The sequence below is a fragment of the Nothoprocta perdicaria genome, unplaced genomic scaffold, assembly GCF_003342845.1.
Source record: "Nothoprocta perdicaria isolate Ctin4 unplaced genomic scaffold, notPer1 scaffold_44, whole genome shotgun sequence".
In the NCBI taxonomy this organism is placed as follows: domain Eukaryota; kingdom Metazoa; phylum Chordata; class Aves; order Tinamiformes; family Tinamidae; genus Nothoprocta; species Nothoprocta perdicaria.
The window spans coordinates 415,743-432,303 of record NW_020455688.1 but is presented as its reverse complement, the minus strand read 5'-3'; the positions used below and the strand labels follow the sequence as shown (position 1 = coordinate 432,303).

Below are 16,561 nucleotides of genomic sequence, written 5' to 3'. Positions count from 1 at the left end.
AATCTCTTCTTAGGCTCGTTCCTTACACAGCTCTATTCAGCTGCGAGCACTTCAGCTCTGGTTCTCCCGCCCGGTCCAGAGCTCTGTGCCTGCCCTGGCTGGAGACACTGAGGCGAGCACAGTCGACAGCACTGGCACTGAGACCTGGCATGGGAGCTGCCTGGGATGAATGGAAGGATTAGAGCACAGACAAAACACACTTCTGCAGTCAAGCCCCTGTGAGGCTGCAAGCCCTTGCACTCTGTGCAGTTCAGAGTTTCCCGGGATGTGCAATCATATTGAACAGGTCTAAATGCTAGATTTATCTTGCTAGAATCTTTCCTCCCTTCCCCTGTGTGAACTGAACTGTTGGTACCTGAAGTAATTCTTTCACAGACAGCGTATGCTCTTAAAGTCATTGAAAGGCTGTAGTCTAACCTGGGCAGAAGGTGCAGGGCTTCTTTTCAGCTGAGGCTGACAAACACATTTTCACTGATGAGCCAACTCAGTTCCCTCTACAGAGAGAGAAATCAGATCCCTTAAGTATCACCCCATGAAAAATGCTTTGCAAAGTGTTCAAAGTAGTTATCAAATATCATCTCGGTTTTGAGCCAGCAGCTACTCATCAATGTACAGATTTTTTCTTGGCATTACAAGATCTTGTTGGAATTACTGTGCGATGTTTTTAGTGGAGCCAAAGGCATTTCAGTCCTCTCCAAATGTGTTTGGCCTTCCTGAAAAGAAATAAAGGGTTGCACAATGCTGAGCAACAATTCTTCATGTTTCATAAAGGAGAAACAATGTAAGCAAAGATTTATCCATGCAAACACTTCTTTTATATTTTGAAAGGAGTGAGGACAAAAGCACAGACGTTTCACTCTTCATCTCGAGTTACAAAACACAAACTTTGATACTAAAAGACTACTGAACAACTGAAACTACGACGGAGAAGTGTGGTATGAAAAACATCATGGTGCAAACTACAGCCTAACAAAGTCAGTTGTAATCTCGATCCATCATTTCTAAATACAAGATGGAAACTGACTGCTATTTCTCTACCCTAATTGTCTTCTCATTAATCTTACTGGTTTTGTGCATTCTGCCAACTATTAGCATTCAAGTAAAGTAGACATTTTCTAGCATTGTGCAGTCTGCAACACACAGAAAATTGGGATACTATAAAGAACTTACACAGCAGCTGCTAAGATGATTTATTCCTTTACTGTTCGCATATGTTCACACTTCAACTGGCTAATTATTTAAGAGCTATAAAGAAAGTGTCTGGGCACAAAAATTACCTTTTCCCTAAGAAGAAGCCCAGATCCATCCCAAGTAACGTGAGGTGTGTTACAGGAGCCTGGCCCCCTGCCTTGCCAGGCAAAAAGGCAAGAGCACATTTCCAGAAATCAACTGACGTCTTAGATGGCTAAAACACATGTAGTGGTGGACTTTCTCTTCATGTGTGCAAACATACAAAAGCTTCGTTTTAGTCACAGCGATTTATTTTTTTTTCCATTACGCGTCATCTTGACACAAAGGAAAAAAACTGTCCTTGGTGGTAGGCCAACAAAACTGTATTTCAGATTGATTTCTGTATCTACATCTAATATGCACATATACATATGTAATATAAAAAAACAATGTAATGCAACTATTTCTCTACTGTAGAACTTTGAGTAACAAAGGCAAAAGAGAAATGAATAATACAGAGAAATTCAGAAAGGAACAGCCTTTCCAGCAGCAGTTCATAGGTTTTGTAGTCACAGAAGCTCTTAGGATCATCTCTGATTTTCTGCACAAAGCACATAGATTTTCATAAAATAAAACCCTGTATCAAGACCAGTCAATTGCATATAGGTGAAAAACAGCTTCTCTTTCAGCAAGAGACCCTGCCTTGATTTAAAGAACTCAGCATATGAAGAAGTTGCTGCATCCCCTCCTGCCTGCTGCTATCGCTTATCTTTACCCTTTAGATGGCATTTCACTTTGGCTTTTTATGCTATCAACTTCCAACCATTAAATTTTGTTATGACTCTGCTATTTTCTTTCATAGTGATCGGCATCATCATTCCTTACTGCTCTTAATTTTTGCCACCTTCAAATGTACATCATCTGTGATTTTGAGTATTATTAAGAATGTTGCCCAACATTATCTAAGAACTGATCCAAGCAGAGGCCTGCTACATACAAATTAATTGTAAAAGTTAATTTTATCATAGAGTTGGTACCAAATCAGGTTGATACTAGTAATAACTCTAGCATTATTGTAATTGTGGGAACGAACATTTCATTGCTGGGACATACAGTGTTTGCCATGTGATATTTATAATATTATTCCTGTTTAAAAGGAATTCTTGATTATTTTTGCTAAAGATTGTGCAAAAAAATACATCCCCTCCTCTACAAATCTTTTCTCTCTCGAAACAAAACCTACAAGGAAGAAATGCAGAAATTTTCTAGCTTTATTAGTGTTTCATATTGTTCCTATTCTCAGAGTTTCAGAGTTAGAGAGATTTTCAAAAAAAATGATGCTTATTTATTTCACTAGCTGCTTTTAAAGTCTTATTTTAATAACTATATATACTGGAATTACTGGTATAATGCATACCAGCACTTCAGAATACATACACTGTACTTCAGAATGTCATTGCAAGAGATTAATCCTTTAAATGTTTTCTTTTTAGAATGATTTTGACTTCTGAGAACCTGTCTGAGATTGCCCTATCATCCTCTCTCCAAAACTTAGGGAATCTCTGGTGACCTTTTATCAATATTCTTAGCTCGTTTCTTGCACTAAGATTGCTAGGCTGGAAACAACTGTCAAGATAACTCAAGTGCAATTGCAAATTTTCATTTCAAGGTTAGAAGCTAAGCTGATCTTTCTTTTATTACTTTATAACATGATGGGCATGTTGTGTTACACAAGAAACTCATATGAAGAGTGAAACATTTCATTCTCGCTCTTACTTTCATCTTAAGCTGTTTCTTTTTTTTCCCTTTAGCAGAAAAAAAACAGTAGTATTTTCTAAAATGTAGCAACATTGAACTTTGAGCAAAAAGTACAAAATTATACAGGTCTTAATTTTCTTCCACTTCCACAAAAATATCTAAAATTGGAAAAACATTTATCATCTTCAGCCAGTGAGTGCTCTGTAAATCCAATTCATTAACTGAGTGTTAATTGTATGCTAATCCTTCTGCACAGAAGCAGCAAAACTTAAAAATAAATGTATAATAAAATTCTTTGTTAGCTTATCCAATAAATCCACACTAAATTTCCTAATGTTTTTCATCTAAATATTCCAACATTACCATTATTTTCTTTGCACTATAGTTTTCTTATATCTCTTTCACCAAGTTCTGTCTCTTTCACCAAGTTCTCAGCTGTTTTGTTAATAAATCATAGTTCTTTTCAATACTTCAACTAACAAAATGAATAACTCAGCCAACATAACTGAAGCAACACCCAGACTTTCCTGCTAAAGAGGCTGCTGGATCCTACTGCCTTATGTTCATTACACTCAGCGCTCTTTCTTATACTTGTTCCTAAACAAAAACATAAAAACACAAACTGCAATAAAAAATTCAAGGAACAGGGAACCATTAGGGAGAGCTCACATAAACTTACAAAAACTAATTTTATACATATATATATATAAATAGTCTAAACTAAAAAATTCTAATTCTTTTTAATAACAAGAACAAAAAACACGATATAGATATAACTCACTTAAATAATTACTATACTGAGGATATTTTTGGAAGTGAAGACTCTAACATACTACAAGGCCAACTGTGAGTCTGGGTGCTCCCTGCATTTATCTTTCACCATAAACTGTGTGAACACACTATATCCACTAATTGTTTTCTCAATAAATGATTTTCATAGGATTTCAATTCTGAAAGTGTGTGGGACACCAGAAAAAAAAACAGAGGCTAAATTTCAATTGTTAGACAGAGAAACTCAGAAATGTATTAAAAAGCAAACAGTGCGACTTAATTACCTTTTAATATACACAATTGGTTCCATGAGAAATTAATTGAGAAAGAAATGTGGTTGAACAGCATTGTAAAGGTTTTGCTGTCCAGGGATCAGCAACAAGAACTAAGGCTACACACAGACATGAAGGGCATGAAAAAGGCTGTGTTTGAGGGATAAGAAAGAAAAATCTCTGCTAGATTTAAATTAGGTGTAGGGGACCAAGCAGGAAACACAAAGGGAATTTCAAAAGTGTTTATGCATTCTAAAGTATGAAAAGATCTGCTGAAGATCAAAACACAACATTTCTGTGTGGTTGCAGGTCTCTGCTCCCCATGGAAGACTTGAGATACAAGGGGGAGCAAAACAACTTTAAAGTACTTAAAAATTGCAAATTTCTGACACTGAAGAAAGGTCAAAGGAGAGAGTCAATATGCAGATTCATCAGAGGCTTTATATAGCACAGGCCTAGGTCTATATGAGCAGTTACAATAAAAAAAGGATAGTCAAAAAGTAAATAATAATGGTAAAACTTCTCTTCACGACCAGCACATTTCCTGAAAGCAAAAGCTTAAACTAAAGCATCTAAATCAGCTGTTTGATATTCAGAATAACTACATGTTTGCATGGTTTCAGGTGCTTCCTCAGAAAAACGTGCTGCAACAAATTTTGAGAAGAAAAAAAAATGAGGCCATTTACCAAAGGAGGACTGAAGTTCTTAAAGTAAATTTATAGGATCTGACAGCCCTATTCCCTGTCATATTACATGCTCAAATCTGGTTTGTTTTCCTATTAGTCACAGCTGGGATTTAAAAAAAATAAAATCCCATTTATATATGTAGCAAAAAAAAAAAAAAAAAAAAAAAAAAAGCTGCCATACTTAATTTTTTTTAAAATATATATATATATATTAATAAACAGCTTTTCTATTCCTTAAAGCAGTGGAAGAAAGCAGTTCTGTCTGTTCAAATATGCAGCTTACTCTCATTGATCCTCACAGAACAGCTATTGACTCTTTCCTAATCAAGTCACAACATTAAACAGGTTCTGGCACCTTTCAAGCTTTTAAGCTCCGTGAAGAACTCAATAATATCTTTTAGCTCCCCACCCCTCAAAAAATCAACTAATGGTAAAACTATTGTTTTAGCTCTACACCTTGTGCTGATAGCAAGGTAAATTTGCAGTTTTGAAACTGATTTTAGTTGTTTAATAACAACAGTAATAATAAACCTATGAACAGAAGGTGACTATCATGGCTGAGCCAGTTGTAACAGAGAAGGTGACCTGAAGAGGAAAAGTTATAAAACGCACTGGTGGCTTCTGTCTGCCACCAGTGATGGCTTCTGATGGCCATTAGCAGCTGTCTCGTGTCGGTTCTTCCCCTGCCTTCTTCCTCTCCACTTTCTTCCACCTTGCAGCCCTGCCCTTCTGATTGACCTTTTTTTGCTCATCTCTCAGATCAAGTAATATATTATATTTCACCTCAAATGCTTACATACTAGAGTTGAAGGGCTCACACTGACCTTATCCAAGTAGCACGTCTTGTTTCATGTTCATTCTGTCTCCTTTTATTCAGGCTACCGCCTCTTACTATACATATATACCTTAGCACCCTCCTTCATAATAAGGGGAAAAAATCTTAGCAACCATCTTTTTTCCTAATATATACTTAGCTTCTTTTCTTCTTTTTTGTTGTAAGATACCCAATTCTGCTGCTCAAAAGTATCTCATAGATGTCTTTAATGACTATTTTTTTTGTTACATAAGAAGGTTTCTACTTGAAATTCAACCTCCTTAAAAAGACAAAAAGCAGCATTACTCAGACTTTTGTAAAATATGTTCTTCCTGACTCTCTGCTGCTTTCCTTTATCATTGGCTACACTTTCAGTAGTCCCTTTGTCATATTCTCCTTTTAACTTTTCTACTTTTCTTGGGTGCCAGCTTTCCTCACAGCCCCTCATCAAGAAGCGTATCTATAGGCCACAGTCTGCTGCAGTAATTAGATCCTCAGCACGATCAGATCACAAACTCTTCTCTTAGGTACCGAAGCTGCTCTACTGACTAGCAATGCTCAGAACAACTCCACCTTAGAAAGCTGTCCTCTGATGCTTTTCAGCTCTTCCACATTTTTTGCTTCCCCTTCTCATTCCAACCTCTTTACTCCTAGGAGCTGGGTCCCATTTAATCTGTATCCTCTCACCTGGCTCATTGCAGTGAGGCTCATGGGGGACATACAAGTCAGTACATCAGTACATCAAAGCACTTCCCAGTACAATGCCTTTAGTCTTATCTTTTAGGTAGGGCCACCTTTTGGCAATAGATAATCACAGCATTCCATCTCTTCTCAAACACTAAAAAATCTAATTTGGGCCAAACTTACATTTCAGCTGCTTTTATGAATCCTTTTCTACTGTCCAGCTATCAGGGGAACTATTTGGCAGTAATTTTGAAATGACTCTTGCTTCCAAACCTGTTCACTTCTCTTCTTGCCTTCCTTTTACTTTTTGAAACTTGCATTTACTTGTCATTTTGGACCACCTTTCTTATTCACACTCACTACTCATATTTTGTTGAAAAATTGACATTTCTCCCTTTAGTCCAACACAGAAGTGACCTTTTCCCTCTGTCCATAGGACCAATATGCTCCTCCTGTGTGTTGCCTGTATGCCTGCACACTTCCTCTCCTCACTGCACAGAAAGAGCTGGTGTGAATATGTGATTTACTGGACCGTGTCCAACCTCTTTCAATCTATCTATTGACTATCCCTCTCTTAAAACATCCCTTTGTTCTTTCATTTATGGTTCTACATGACTGCTTTTCCCATTTATCTTGCCTTGCCCTTGTGTCCTTTTGTAACAAGGTGTTGTGCCCTCTGAGACTGTTGTCTTCTCTAGTGTAACAGCCTCTGTTTCTGCTTCCCTTTCCTTTTTGCACAGAATGCTATTCTTGAGCTTGTTTGCTCAGCAACCTCGCTCCCTTTTTCAATTTCCTCTTAAGGAGCTAATTTTCCCATGATAGTCACAATAAAGAAGGTATCTAATAAAGGCCAAGTAGAAGGACATTTACACTGATAAGTAGTAATGCTTCAGTATGGAAGTGACTCATTTCAATTATTTTTTTTTTCTTATTGGTCGAAGCAATCAAATACACACACACAGAGCATTGTTATCTCTTGGTATAAGTCACTTGAAACCACACCTTACAGTTTGGTCTGCGTTACACAGGGTTGCTGACGTAGTGATATGAGCATGAGAAAATACACTCCCTAGCTTACACAGCTTTATCAGTAAATCTTTCTGGCATGAACACAGTTAAGTTATCATGGTAGTGCTTTCTCAGCTTGATTTTATTCAGAATCGCTCTATGCTTTCCCATATGTCATCAGAAAAGCTTTTTCAAACATACACTGCACCTCCACAGAAAAGTCTCCTTGTATATATAAACACAACAGCTATATCAGCTCCTAACCATTGACAGATCTCTCCTAGAAATACAATAAAGAACTTAACTGCAAATTATAATCCTGAAGTGGGGCCAAAAATTTAAAAAGGAGCACTGCTTAAATACAAGCTCAGGCTTCCAAGTAATGTACAGTTGTGAGCTTACCTTCTTCCAGTTCTTATGTTCTTTCCAAGGACATACTCATTGCAGTCATATCACCTTAAGTGATAGACAATAACTGTAAATATGCTGGCTGATGAGGTCTTGAAAGGTTTCTCCTTTCATATTTTCTCCATCTTCAGAGCTGTGACAACACAGGTTTGTGTCAGGGATAGAAACACCTGATAAGAAAAAGAAATATAAAAGTGAATGAAAATCTAATAAAAATAGCGTTCTTTTCTTTTTGAAGGTCAGCAACAAAGAGGGTTCAGACCAACTCTGAATTACTTCAGTCCCAGGAAGGGTCTAGACTGGCAGACTCCCCACAGCAACCCTGACAGAGAATCTGTCAAGATAAACTTCCTAATCTTCGCTTACCATTGCAACTCCGTTTGAAGGTTGGTATCATCTGGACTACTCATTAGGAAAATAAAAAAAAAATCAGTGCAATAGTTCTAAGTTTCTAGTGTAAAATTCTGCACCACACTGAAAAAGTAGATTCAGCTTAAGATACACTGAAAATAATGAAAAATAAATAATACTGTGAACCTTGTACTGACTTGACTATGCAATTCAATAACTCCTTTTAAAACAGGAAGTTCCATGTGGCTGCACTGGATTTACGTAGAAGTTTGGCAGCTTTGGCTCAGAACTCGCATCAAGTTTTACAAAGAGTACAGCTGGCCAAGGCTTAAATAAAACGACAAAAACATAGTCTCAACAATATATTATAGCTAATGATGGTTACTTAGCTAATGATGTCTTTGATGGATACATCGCTGTTTTAATTTCACTGACACAATCAAAAGTAGCTCTTCCTTGTACACTGACAACAATGGGTCTAATTTAAACTTAACTAGCTAGGACCAAGCAACAATTCATTTGTGAGCGTACATAGAGGTTTTTACCTTACCTAATGGGTGTACTTCATCCTTCATTACACTTGTAGTGTATCCTGTTCAAAGCTGCTGATTCTTGAAGTCCCAACATACTACAAAATAATCATATTTTCATAATCTGTAAAAGTGATCCCAGTTAGAGGACACAAATAAAGAAGGTATAAGAATAAGATATCCATATTCGGGTAGCACTGAAATTTCTGGGACGTGCAACCTTCACTTGTGGAACATGATCTCCAAGGTGTCCCCAAGAAACAGGCTTCAGCTCTGTCATTTCTTACACTCTAATTGTCAAGTCCCAAAGCAGCCAGAAAACTTCACTCATTGTTTTTCATTCTTCTACGAAACTTGCTATTGAAATATAGTGTAATGGGCAAGTATTGGGTTACAGAACTGCTCTTGCACTGCACACCGGGCTGGGGTTGACTGTGCCCAAATGTCCACAGGCACTGACATATTCACTGAGGCTAGCATCAGAGTGCATTAAAAATAAGAAAGGAAAAGGAAAAGGAAAAGGAAAAGGAAAAGGAAAAGGAAAAGGAAAAGGAAAAGGAAAAGGAAAAGGAAAAGGAAAAGGAAAAGGAAAAGGAAAAGGAAAAGGAAAAGGAAAAGGAAAAGGAAAAGGAAAAGGAAATCCTCAGCAAATCAGAATTTAATTTCTTAGACCCTATTCCACTGTAGGAAGGGGTCTGCTCAGTCTGCAGAGAAGTGGATGCCTAAAGATTGCTGAGATAATTAAAAAACTGTTCCATCTTGTTCCATCCACATCAAATAAACAGAAAGAAGGGATACAGCCCAAGACCTGGTATTTAAGGTACTTTAAGGCCACTAAGATGGGCAACGAGGCTCGGACACAGTCGCCTACAGCGAGTGCCGGATGGGTCCCCGCCATTAGAGCAGGCTCGGCTCGGCTCGGCTCGGCTCGGCTCGGCCTCGGCTCGGCCTCGGCTCGGCTCGGCCCCGCCCCGCCCCGCCTCCCTCCGCGGCGGCTGCTAATCGCCATTGGGCGGGCGCGACGCACCCAGCAGTACTCGCACTTCTGGTTGGCTGGCGGCGCGTGGCAGCCTCGCCGGGCGAATGAGCAACGCGGTTGTTGCCCAGCCCCAAGATGGCGGCGCACTGTGCCGTCGCGGTGTACGGCAGTGGCGGGGAGTGAGCGCCGGGGCCGCGGGCCGGGCCGCACCGCGCCGCCGGGCGGGGTGGGGGGGATGAGGTGACGGCCGCCATGGCGAGCGACGCGGGCAGGAAGCAGTTCTGGAAGCGGAGCGGCGCGAAGGTGCCGGGCAGGTGAGCGGGGACCCGCGGTGCGCGGGGCTCCGGGGCGCGGGGGGCCCGGCCCGGCCCGGCCGGCTGCGCGGCCAGCGGCTCGGCGGGTGCAGGGGCTGTCACGGGCTCTGTGGGCGCTGCCGGGCGAGGCCCTGCGGAGGCTCCGCAAAGTCCTGCGCGGGGGTGGCGGAGCGGCCGGGACAGCAAGCGCAGGCCGGAGCGGAAAAGTAACAGAAACTGCTGTGTTAATGAAGAGCAAAAACCGCCGCTGCTCCACTGTCCTGCCCCTGTCTGCTCCATGTAGTCGGATTTCCGTGTGTGTGCCCCTTTGGAAGTGCGCTTTATGTCGGTGCTGTGAGGCAGAGCTGGAGAAGACTGAGGAACTTCCAAGTGACAAATGGAGAGCGATGGCCCTTGAGCGGATTCCCTTCAATCTGGAGCGGCAAGAGCCTCTTCCCCCGTTCATACCCTGCGGTGGGCAAAGGCAGCCCCGTCACAGCGCGCCTTTCCAGGGAAGCCTTTCCAGCTGGTGGGGATAACTAGGGACTTGAAGAAGTAGGACGTGTTGGTGCCAATGAGCTGTGAAAAGCGCCCAAAGGCACTTGGCAGCGGAGGCCCTTCAGTCCCGTGGGAAGAATGGCAGTGGATGGACCCCTTGGTTTGTATGGGATCGCACACAGGCGAAGGGATATGGACCTCGGTCGCCTCTGTGTGAATTCGGAACTGTCTTAAATTCAAACCTGGGTCTCTCTTGAGATTTGTTATGGCTGCACTTTTGTGGTTTGATTCCATCTCAGTTTACGAAGACTGGATCAGTTTATGTTTAGGGTCTTGAGATCGCTTTTGTATTACCGGTGAGATCCTGCTTATTTACTTGTGTTTGTTTTTAGTACAGCTTTTGGTAGACTTTATAGACTTGCACATAAGTTATATTGCAACAGGAGAAATTTATACAAATTAACTCTATCATGGTATTTCTTTTTGTATTATAAAACTAAATATCTTTTTTTTCTCCATGTTCTTTTGTCTTAAATAGTTTGTAACTGGAGCCTATAAGGAAGTTAACTTCTATGTTGAAGAGATTGTTTTGTTTCCAACATGGTGATATGCATTTTTATAATACTGAGATTGTAGTAAATGAAGCTGTAGTTACCAGCTTAGTCATTTCAAAGTGCTTTTCAAGAACAGTACAGGTTCTTATTGTGGAGTTAACTATTTTCTTGTTTTAATTGTTTTTGTGATAACTCTCTCTCTTTTCTCTTAGTATCCAACATGTGTATGGAGCTCAACATCCACCTTTTGATCCATTATTACATGGAAGGTAAGTTATCGTAATATTCAAATATCCACGGTAATTTGTTTATCCTCTAGCTTCTCTCCTCCTTTTCTTCCCTGTTGTGTAAAAAGCTACTGTTAATCTTCCCAGTTTTTGTCAGAAACTTGACTTCTCTGTGCTACCTTCTTGTTTTTGACTTCCTGATTCTTGTTTCTTGAGAGTAGCAAATAAGCTGTTCAGTCTTTTTCCTGACAAAGATTGTGAATGTTTGTTGTCGGCTTGCAGTGCCCTATAAATTATGACTGTATGGTACATGCTAATCTCAATTTAACAGATGAAGTTAACACTTCAGGTGTAAGCTGCTTTCCTGAATGCATCTCCTTGTTGATGGGCTGCTTATTTCTTTTTCTGTCTTTAAAAGAAAGTTGTTAAGAAGCAGTCCTGAAGTGATTTTCATTATATTATGCTCCCATTTGCCTCAAAATGATGTATTTTGCTGGTGAGTGAGAAGATTGTAGGGGATAGGAGAGATTTTGAAGTAATTTGAAAGCGCCTTGTCTCAAATTATGATTATTCGATTCATGGGTGTTATCAGAACACACATGAAAATGGCAAACATAAAATTAATGCAACTGAATAATTTTAATCTCCTTACTGCTGAGATAACTAACAAAATGAATTACAGCATTCTGACAGCTTCTCTTTTTTAAAAATTTTGCTTTTTTATCTTTTTGAAAAGTGCTTGCTATGACTTTGTCAGGAATAAAGTTGTTTCTGACTTGGTACATTGCACAGCTCTTTTAAAAACATCATTACTGTTAAAATAGTGATGAAAGAATTTTGGCGAAAAAATTGTACAGCTGGTGAATGAATGGTAATTCATAAAGACAATGAGGAAAAGCAAAGTTAGAAGGAAAAATAATAGCTTGGATGTGGTACTTCCTTTAGAGTCTGTCAGGAGCTAGTTTGCAAAGTTGCAGGAAATATCAAATGTACAATTAAACTGAGAGACTCAGTAACAAAACCGGAAGCCTCATTGCTTGAAATGATGGCAGAAGAGGAGAAAAACTTACTGTTTTGTGTGATAATAACAAGTCAGGGAAGGAGGTGAATGTTGTAGGACCTCTTGAGAAAGCAGGTCCTTGGAACATGCAACAGTAACGTTTCTAACTTTGTATCAGGACCTTGTAAAAACTTTGTTTCTGGTGCCTCTATCTGCCAGTGATGTTGCCTGGTGTGTTTTTTTAACAGAAAAATATTGTGGGTGAAAAGAAGGGCTGACCATAAAGGATGACTGAGTGAATGGCAGTTTGTGTTATTTATTTATTTTATTTATAGTGGAGCTGATTCAGCTGAATGCCTTATTTAGCTGAAGATTGAAAGGAGATGTGAGAGCTTTTTATTTTTATTACTGTAAAAGGCAACGAGTGCCAAGCTAAGGAGGGATGCTCAGTTCATCTGTTCACACACTATGTCTTGTTACAGGGACACGGGGTTCTGAGCCTGTCAGAGCACATTTAACCTAGTAACTGGCGGAAATATTCTGGTTATAAGAAGAATAAAGTTCTGAAGCAGATTCTTGCTAGGAAGCCTGAGTGGGGAGGACTGACAGATTAAATGACTTTTGAAATGGAACTTGATGCCTGACAGCGACTGTATTACATGATTACTTGGGGCTAGGCTTAATGGTTTGATTGCTGCTCCTGTGTTGTTACCAGTTGCTCTGAAAGACTGAAACCTTTATAGGAGTTCATGAAGTAAAATCCAAAAATGTGTGCTTTTTATGTTATAAATTATTCACATAATATTCTTTTTATTTGATTTTTTTTTCAAATTTTCTAATATATGCTGTTGTGGTTGGAAGCAGGAGCAGTATTCATGTAAAGAGCTGAGTAGCTGGTACCTACAGAATGTCAAACCAAGATATTTCTGTTTATTTAGCCTATTCTCATATGTCTCTTACTCCACTACCAGTTTGTTCTTTCTTTCTTTTTGAACAGCTTGATAAAAACAGGCTCAAAACCACCTACCACTCCAGTGAAACTAAAGAAAGTCAGCACCTTCCAAGAATTTGAAAGTAACACAAGTGATGCTTGGGATCTTGGGGATGATGATGATGAACTCTTAGCAATAGCTGCTGAAAACTTAAATACTGAAGTGGTCATGGAAACAGCTCACAAAGTAATTGAGAATCACAGCAAATTACAAGAACAGCATAAATTGCAGGAGGAACAACTGCATGAAACAAAACAAATAGAATCTTTGGAACTGTCTTCAGTTGCATATGGTGATAACCGGCTTGTTAAATCAGTCAGTGAAGGCCATACATCAAGTTCACCAGGTATGTTAAAAAGTGAAAGAGATGTTTAAAATCAAATTAGGGAGTTATACTTTCCCTTTAGGGAATTAACACATTCCTAACCTTGTCTTAATTTTACCATCAATATTTTCTTCTTTTATTAATTTGAGGGAAATGATGCATGTCATACCAAACTTTAAATTATCTCTGTGAGAAATGCTGAATGGAAATGAGAAAAAAAAAATCCATTTTTACCACATCTTTAGCTTGCAGATTAAGTTGAACTATTGAATGTATTTTAATCAAAATCTATGCAATTAACAGTAGTTTTAAAATATTTGTACAGTTGTGGGAAACTGACTGTGCTTGTCAAACAACTATTGCCAATCTTAGTTGAAGACACGTGTTGCTCAAAACTTGAGCTATACTAAAGATATTTTTCTTCTCCAAAATATATGTAAATTCACTGAATCAGAATAAACTCAAGTTATTAGTAACCTCCTTCCTGCCTGAGGCTCACCTGTGCTGCTTTTTCCCTTCAGATAATGCCAGTGAAAATTCTTCCATGCAGAGATCACAGTCCCTTCCACAAACTTCCACTCCTCCCTTGGTGAGCGGAATAGCAGATCATAGCACCTCAGTTACTTCTGCATTAACAGAAAGAGAAGCATCTCGATTAGACAAATTTAAGCAGCTACTGGCTGGCCCTAACACAAATCTTGGTGAGTATCTATGAATCATCTAAGGTTTGAATTCAGTCCCAATAAATATGTTGTCTCTTTCAAACATTGTTATTTGACATGCTGTTTTGCCTAACGGTTTAGTTAAAATATAGTTCCTTCAACATGTAGAATTTACTTTGTAAAAGAAGGGCAAAATATGCCTGATTGCTTTATTTATGCTTGCAGGATGCAATTTGCATATTTTAATGCAATATGCATCTTATTAATGAATGCTTTGTTTGACCTAGACATTACATGTTCTGTCACTTCTCACATTATTTCTTTCTACTGATCTAACCTCTGGAGAAAAAAAACAAAGCAGAACTAGCTGAATTTAGTGTTATTGTCTGATAATGGGACAGTGTGCTGTATAAGAGTGAGTTTTATGCTTAAAATTGAATGCAAAAATGAGTTGGCATTGAAATATTGCTACCTGTCTGCGCAGTGAGCAGTCTTCACGTTCCTGAGCTGTTACAGTAGTTAGATGTAATCTGTGAATGCTGACAGGGTGTTTGTGTGAAAACTTTATTGTCAGATAACAAACTGTTCTTTTGTACGTATGTTTTAACTTCTGAAAGCTAAATATAAATTAGTGCTGATCTGATAATTCTTTGATTAAAAATGGCTCCTGGAGTGTGAAAAATGAGCACTGCAGGGTTTGACTGCTCTCAGCTCTCAGTGCTTAAGGTGCAGCTACTTGTTCTGAGAGGCTATCACAGAATCAAGTGGTCTTGCAGCCCAAGTGAGAATCTGGAGAGCCTAGGAACAGCACACGGTATTTGGATAAGTTGTTTTCTCACTTAGAAGTAGAAATTTATGTCAAAGTAATTCAGAGCCATCTTATTTATTAATTATACCATTCTGGAAGATATCTACAGGAAATGCTTGTGGTAAGAAGTAGAAACTGCTGAATGTTTGTAGTTCTTGAAGTGATTGACACTTCTCTCTGGCAGTTGTCATGGGCCTTCTTCAATGCAATGATAGCAGTTGTGTTTTGTTTGTTTGTTTTTGTGTGTTTTCTTTGGAAACACTACTTATATATAACTATACCAGGTTTAGTGTGAATTAGAGGACATTCTGATAAAGCAGAACTCTGGATAAAACATGAGGTGTTTAAAAATTACATGTTTTGTATAGGCTTAATTGTAAAAAAAAATCACCTTTGCTTTGTGATCTGACAAATATTATCAGGTGATGTTAAAATACAAATTAAAGTTAGTTTTTTTATTTTAATTTATTTTTTGAACAGGCTGTTGTTGTGGTAGAAGTTTAGTTACAGAGGTTCAGAGCTACAATAAGTTTAAATCTGTCCATTTGACTTTTACTACCTTCTTAGATAGAAATACTTTACCACCCAGTAAAATTTAAAGATAAAAGTATAATGTTTTGGAATGGAGAAAAGGAAAATTTGCACTGTTCTTAGGACTCCAACTTCTTGTTGAAGTGCTTGCCACAAAATAATGCCTTTCCTATAACTCCTCAGTGATTCTCTTGCTATCCAATCTTAAATTAGTGCAGGGTTTGATGCTTCCTGTGAATTATAATCTTAAGTCCATTTTTAAATTTTTGATGCACGTGCTTTGGCTTTTGGCTGCAGCTAGGATATTTCTAATAGCTTTTCCCAACAAGGATGTAATGATATATAGTCATATTTTATATGATCTTTCTTAGCTTAAAATAAGCTATTTACTACACACAAATTCTCTATGATCGTCATAGAGCTATACTTGATGGTTGTGCATGGGTGATATATTTATGTGTGGGTGAAGGTGAGATAGAGGTGTGAATGTGTGTTTATGGGCATATTTGCACACACAGACAGACATTCATATGCACCTGTGTGTATGTATATATAGTTATATACATATATACATATGCATGTGACCATGTGTGCAGTTCATCAAAATCTGGTGTGCCCTCATTTTTGTGTATTAATTTTTTGAGGGAGATTTTTTTTAGCTCCATGCTACAATAAAGATGATCTTTTTAAACTGAAAAACCCTTTATACAATATTAGCAGTCTGAGAAATGATAATTTCTTGTTCTGAAAATGCCAAAAATGAGTTAAGGTGGAGCTAGATATGAGGCTCCAAGACAAGATCTGGGGTTAGTGGGAAGGTAAGAGGCAGCTGTGGCTCTGTGTGTGTGTGTGGTGCTCAGCTGTGTGGGGCGCTCTGTTTTGTGATGCATCCACAGACTGTTGGGTTCTGTTTGTCACAATGGTCAGAATCAGCGGGCAGTCAGCTCGAAGCCAAAATTTCTATTCATTTCTGGATCTTACGTAGTCATGTTGACTGTGCTTGCCAGATAGTAGCAGTAACAGCATCAGAGCATTCCTGCTTACTTTGTTTTCTTGAGATAAATTTCTGTATTGTTGAAAGAGACTTTATGCCAGGTCCCTCCAGAGCAATACAAAAAAAAGCAGTTAATAAGCTGTGGAACTGAAAGAATGACATGCACATTTTTAACTTGAGGCTTTTCTCTTATCAAATTGGGGAAAATCAGCGTAGACTAAGAACGCAGGCTAGTACAGCTGACCT

The 16,561-nt window shown here is 38.7% G+C and overlaps 1 protein-coding gene across 1 annotated transcript in view; it reads left to right on the top strand.

Moving 5' to 3' along the window:
• The first annotated feature begins 9,683 nt into the window (after window positions 1-9,683).
• TBC1D22A (TBC1 domain family member 22A) overlaps window positions 9,684-16,561 on the top strand; it is a 148,855-nt gene continuing 141,977 nt past the window's right edge. The window contains exons 1-4 of the mRNA XM_026046430.1: window positions 9,684-9,745; window positions 10,989-11,045; window positions 13,001-13,341; window positions 13,842-14,021. Coding sequence (XP_025902215.1) covers window positions 9,684-9,745; window positions 10,989-11,045; window positions 13,001-13,341; window positions 13,842-14,021 — 640 coding nt within the window. The remainder of the gene's footprint in view (window positions 9,746-10,988; window positions 11,046-13,000; window positions 13,342-13,841; window positions 14,022-16,561) is intronic.